Consider the following 6,000-nt stretch of genomic DNA (forward strand, 5'->3'; position numbering starts at 1 on the left):
TGGGTCATCTGCAAACTTGATGATTTGAGTTAGAAGCGTGTGTGGCCACGCAGTTATGGGTGAACAAGGAGTACAGGAACTCCCTATTCCTTGCTAATGACAAGCATACCCATAACATGATGCAGCCAGTAATGTGTTGTGTTGGATTTGCCACAAACATAACACTTTGTATTCAGGACATAAAGTTAATTTACAAATTTACACAATTGAGCCCTAAGGCTTATTTTCAAAATTGTGGTTGATTGTGTTGTGACCAGATTGTTCTTCTGTGTTCCAGGGTGTGTTCCTGTTCAGTGCTGTCCAGATGGTTCCTCTCACTATGAACAACTATGTGTTCCCCGCCTGGGGCCAGGGAGTGGGCTGGTGCATGGCCCTATCCTCTATGCTCCTGATACCAGGATACATGGTCTACATGTTCCTCAACCTCAAGGGGGATTACAAAGAGGTAACTCATCACCTTCTGTTTTCCTCAGCTGCCTTCAGAAAGTACAAGTACCGTTTGATTTTTTACACATTTTGTTGTGTTTCAAGGTTGGATTAAAATTGATGAAATTGTCTTTTTTTTTTTGGTCAACGATCTACACAAAATACTCTGTAATGTCAAAGTGGAAGAAACATTTCTGAAAAATAAAACACTAATATATCTTGATTACGTAAGTACTCACACCTCTGAGTCAACACTATTAGAAACGCCTTTGGAAGCGATTACAGCTGTGAGTCTTTCTGGGTAAGTCTCTAAGAGCTTTGCACACCTGGATTGTACAGTATTTGCACATTATTCTTTTAGAAATTCTTCAAGCTCTGTCAAGTTGGTTATTGATCATTGCTAGACAGCCATTTTCATGTCTTGCCATAGATTTTCAAGCCGGTCTAAGTCAAAACTGTAACTAGGCCACTCAGGAACATTCAATTTTGTCTTGTTATTAAGCAACACAAGTGTGTATTTGGCCTTGTGTTTTAGATTATTGTCCTGCTGAAAGGTGAATTTGTCTCCCAGTGTCTGTTGGAAAGCAGACTGAACCAGGTTTTCCTCTAGGATTTTACCTGTGCTTAGCTCTGTTTCTTTTTCGATGACAAGCATACCCATAACGTGATGCAGCCAGTAATGTGCTGCTCCAAACATAACACTTTGTATTCAGGACATAAAGTTAATTTCTTTGCCACATGTTTTGCAGCAGTATTTAGTGCCTTGTTGCAAACAGGATGCATGTTTTGACATATGTTTTATTCTGTACAGGCTTCCTTCTTTTCACTCTGTCATTTAGGTTAGTATTGTGGAGTAACTACAATGTTGTTGATCCATCCTCAGTTTTCTCCTATCACAGCCATTAAACTCTGCAACTGTTTGAAAGTCACCATTGGCCTCGTAGTGAAATCCCTGAGCGGTTTCCTTCCTCTCCGGCAACTGAGTTAGGAAGGATGCCTGTTTCTTTGTATTGACTGGGTGTATTGATACACCATCCAAAGTGTAATTAACAACTTCACCATGCTCAAAGGGACATTCAATGTCTGCTTTTTCTTTTACCCATCTACAAATAGGTGCCCTTCTAAATCTAAATTTCATCCATTTTAAATTCAGGCTGTAACACAACAAAATGTGTTAAAATTTTAAGGGGTGTGAATTCTTCCTGAAGGACTGTATATGTCTATCCTATTTAGCAGACAATTTTATCCAACGTGACTTACATTCATGCGTGCCTAAATGTTTTACTTATGGGTGGTCCCGGGAATCAAACCGACTATCCTGGCATTTCAAGGGCTCTCCTCACATACTGTGTATACAGAGTCGACCTTAAAGCCGACCATTTTATGTCCAACAACTCCCAACTCATTCCCAAGATAACCATAGTATGTGTCTCAGAAAGAGATCTTCCTGCAGCAGAGAGTTTGTCACAGGCTGCTGGGGTTTTGTAATTTTTTTTTAAATAGATGGGATGGCACTTAATCCAAAAATTAGTTTGGAATATTGCTCTTGGCGATTTACTGTTTTTATATTAATCCGCATAAATAATCGTTGGTTCTCACAGAAATTCTACTAGAAACGTTTGAGGACAGCAAATGTCGCCGATAATGTATTTTGTTGTAAGACATTAGTCATAGACCTACATAGACTTGGACATGGACAGAGACAGAGAGAGAATAATAAGTTGAAATTGATCATTGCTAAAGTAAATTTGTTTTAATAGGCTACAGTAGGCTATGGTTTAGGTATGAGATCTAATGAGAGAAAGGTTTTCAGTCAATTTATGTAAGACGTTCAGTTGAGAAGGTCAGAGAAAGGAATGTGAGGCTGGTCGGTCCCATGCCGCTACGTCTGTTGAGAAGGTCAGAGAAAGGAATGTGAGGCTGGTCGGTCCCATGCCGCTACGTCTGTTGAGAAGGTCAGAGAAAGGAGTGTGAGGCTGGTCGGTCCCATGCCGCTACATCTGTTAAGAAGGTCACAGAAAGGAGTGTGAGGCTGGTCGGTCCCATGCCGCTACGTCTGTTGAGCTGCAGCTTGCAGTGAAAGGAACAGTAATTGCTGGTTCTGGTGTTGTCAAGGATGGAGCACTGCGGTCGTCACTGGCAACGAGATGAGCAGCTGTCTGCCCCTTTGTGTCAGTCAGTACGGTCTTGAATGCTTAAATTGTAGCAATCAGTTCCTTGGTTAGCGTGTGCCGAGCACCAGGCGGAAAGACTCGATCTTACAGACACTGAGCCAGCTAGCTCTCTAGTGCATGATACAATGTATTACCAGCAATGTGAATGCATAAAGATGCGTATGACATATAATTTTTCCTTACAGCATCTGCATATAGCATGGTAATGTTGTAACTTTACAGCCTAAAGATGTCAGCACAGTGGTGTGACGTATTTTGAATGTATCGTTCCTTCTCTCCACATTGCAGCGTCTGCGGATAATGATCCAACCCCCGATGATGGTGAAAGGAGAACGCCAGGAGAACGGCCCTGAGCAGACACCAGTAGCAGCGACCACTGAAGAAGCTTACATCTAAACCCTGTTCTATTCAGCCTGTCTCCGAGGCCAACTCTTTGCAGAAAACAACGTAATCAAGGTGAAGCACAACCAAGGGTTTGCATCCCAACATGGAACCCTATTCTATATATAGTGCACTACTTTTGACCAGGGCCCATATGGACTACTACCCAATATAGGCCCTGGTTAAAAGTAGTGCACTACATAGGGAATAGGGTGCCATTTGGGACGTAGTTAAGAACTTCCATGTCTGATATCTAATTACCTACCTCCAGGGGAAACGTGACCAACCTGATTACAATTTACTTTTCATTTATTTGATTTTATTAATTTTTTTTTGTTCATTTTTTTTGTTCATTTGTTTGTCAACAGAAATAAGAAAGTCAAACAGCTGTTATTGTGATAGTTTTGTATTTCATATGCAAACATGTTAGTCTTTCTAAGATTGTTACCTAGAAAGTTACTATAAATTGAATTATAATTTAAATTTGGAGGCCCAATGTGATTCAACACTAACGTGCTAATTCAAGATATTGACTTAATTAATCTATTAAAAAAATGAAGTTATTGTAAAGAGAGCCGTAGCCAGGGTCTGAGTTTTAGTGTGTCCGGAAGGGGAGGGTGGTGGGTGGCTATAAGGAATAACTTCAGCTGTTATCACATTGGCTATTGTATCTTCATTCACCTCAGTGGATCTACAAACACATAGCCTGTTAGCTATACAATTAGCCGCGACACATTAACTCACATTAACTCAGCACCGGGATAAAAAAATATATAATTGAATACGTACAGAGGTATCTGACAGCAAAAAAAAACTATTTTATTAACAAAGGTCAACAAATAAGTTCGCTTTACAGAATATATATTTTTTGCAGTTTTTACAGCTAATTAATAACCTGCAGTTCTACACATTTTGCCATGCGGTGGAGAGACATTTTTACGGTTTTAGAGCTAATTTCCTGCAATTCTACACATTTTGCCATGCGGTGGAGAGACATTTTTACGGTTTTAAAGCTAATTTCCTGCAATTCTACACATTTTGTCATGTTAATATGATATCTGAGCGAGTGAGCAAATAAAATAAATTGGGGCCCCCTGGAGGTCAAGGCCCCTAGAGGTCAGGGCCCCTAGAGGTCAGGCCCACTGGAGGTCAAGGCCCGTGGAGCTCAGGCCCCCTGGAGCTCAGGCCCCCTGGAGGTCAAGGCCCCTGGAGGTCAGGGCCCCTGGGAATGTGCCCTGCATGCCCTGTCGGTAATACAGCCATGATTACTACAAGTTTAGATAACTGGTTAGACTAACTAGACGAATTAACCAATCTAAAAATGGTTTAACTGAATTGGGCTATTTGACTAGCTAGGTTTCCATCAAATTGGCGACAGATTTTCATGCGAATACTCTAGAATCCACATAAAGAAAATATGCACATTTTCACACCAGTGGTGTATTTCCACCAAATGGACTTGTTACGGATGAAAAATCAGCACGTGATAGAATAGTGTACTTAAAATGTACTTTTTTTTCGCTCAAGTTTTCATGTGACGAATAAACAAAAGAAAAACGAATGTTTCCGTTGCATTTTCAGCTCTACCAATAGTTTTGTCACAAAAAAAAAAAAATTGGCTGTGTTAAATACAAATACCAAACAGCCCACAGATGCAGGTAGGCTAGTCTACATAATGAGATTATTATGGATGAGAGCGAGAATATTTTTATTTGTCAAACAACAGTCCAGCATCGATCATCATGTCAACGGAATAAGACCTTCCATATTTATTGGAAAAGAGCATCAAGACCATCACCGTGCTCTTTTACCCCCCCATGTGAAGTTCATCATCATTTATTTAATATTCAGCCTAATGAACTGCATGCTTTCCCGAGTCGTAGTGGGAGGACCAGACACCATATCATCGTGTGACTCCAAATTTACTTCAATATGATGGTTATTATATAAATATTTGTGCATCAAAGTAATTACCACCACCATTTCTCACAAAAACACATTTTTTTTTCTTTACAGACACAAAAAAACATCCCACCATGTCAAACGAAGAAATTATCTATCGGCATTTATACAAATTGTACTGAAACTTAATGTTTCCATCACATCTGTCATGATTTTATTTGTTATTTTTTACATGGTAAGGCTTTACTTGGATGGAAGTATGGTTAGTGACACATAACAAGAGAGAAACTGCTCATACACACCCAAGTAAAAAAAACGGACACTTTTGTGTATTGAACTATTCTAATTCTCAACAGTAATTTGAGACCCCAAAACAAAAGTATAAAAAAAATAAACTAAATTAAACTAATAAAAATCTAATTTGAAATAATTAATTGAGGTTCGGACCTCAGTGTCCTCATATGTTCCTATGGCACCTTATTTTGTAAAAAGGAAAGATATACATTATAATCCGTATGAAAGAAATACAGAAAAAAAAAAACAATGTGTTAAATTGGCAAATTAATTAAATATGAAAATTGTAATAGTGGAATTGAATATTGACAAATTATAAACAATGACCATTATGGGAAAGTGCCACCGGCAAGGCAAATGTTCATATCTTTGTATAATATTATCACGTACATGTATATTAACCTTTAAAAAGCACAAGGCCAGTATGGATCTCAAACCATCTGGCATGACATGACTGAAGTACCTGTTACAAAAACAAAAAAAAAAACACAGATTACCGTTACGTATACGAGAGACTGTTATAATTGTATCTTTGTTTTCTAAAGAACAATAACTTTGTATGTGTCTATAACTTGTTTTTAGAATCCTCTGTAGGATGTTTTCTATGTAAGAGCGAGACGGACCAAAATCATACGCATGTGAAAAGGGGATTAGCACAAACACAAACGACATGTGACACGGCCTAGATTTACAAAACCGAAATTGAGAAACATCCCTCACGTCCCGTCGCTGCAGAGAACAGGGTACAATAAGCATTATTATCACAGAAGCAGCATTTGAGCAGTGATTCTCTAACAACTCATGTTCACCACATTTAGTGTCC

General features: G+C 39.0%; 1 protein-coding gene across 4 annotated transcripts in view; it reads left to right on the forward strand.

The window, feature by feature from the left end:
* LOC106566236 (sodium- and chloride-dependent GABA transporter 1) overlaps nt 1–5,731 on the forward strand; it is a 62,132-nt gene extending 56,401 nt beyond the window's left edge. For 3 of the 4 annotated variants that reach the window (XM_045691973.1, XM_045691974.1, XM_014134126.2), the window contains 2 exons: nt 278–445; nt 2,889–5,731. In XM_045691973.1, coding sequence (XP_045547929.1) covers nt 278–445; nt 2,889–2,996 — 276 coding nt within the window. In that variant the 3' untranslated portion in view covers nt 2,997–5,731. The remainder of the gene's footprint in view (nt 1–277; nt 446–2,888) is intronic. The other variant, XR_006758117.1, reaches the window with a different exon arrangement.
* The last annotated feature ends 269 nt before the right edge of the window (nt 5,732–6,000 follow it).

The sequence above is a fragment of the Salmo salar genome, chromosome ssa12 (assembly GCF_905237065.1).
Source record: "Salmo salar chromosome ssa12, Ssal_v3.1, whole genome shotgun sequence".
NCBI lineage: Eukaryota > Metazoa > Chordata > Actinopteri > Salmoniformes > Salmonidae > Salmo > Salmo salar.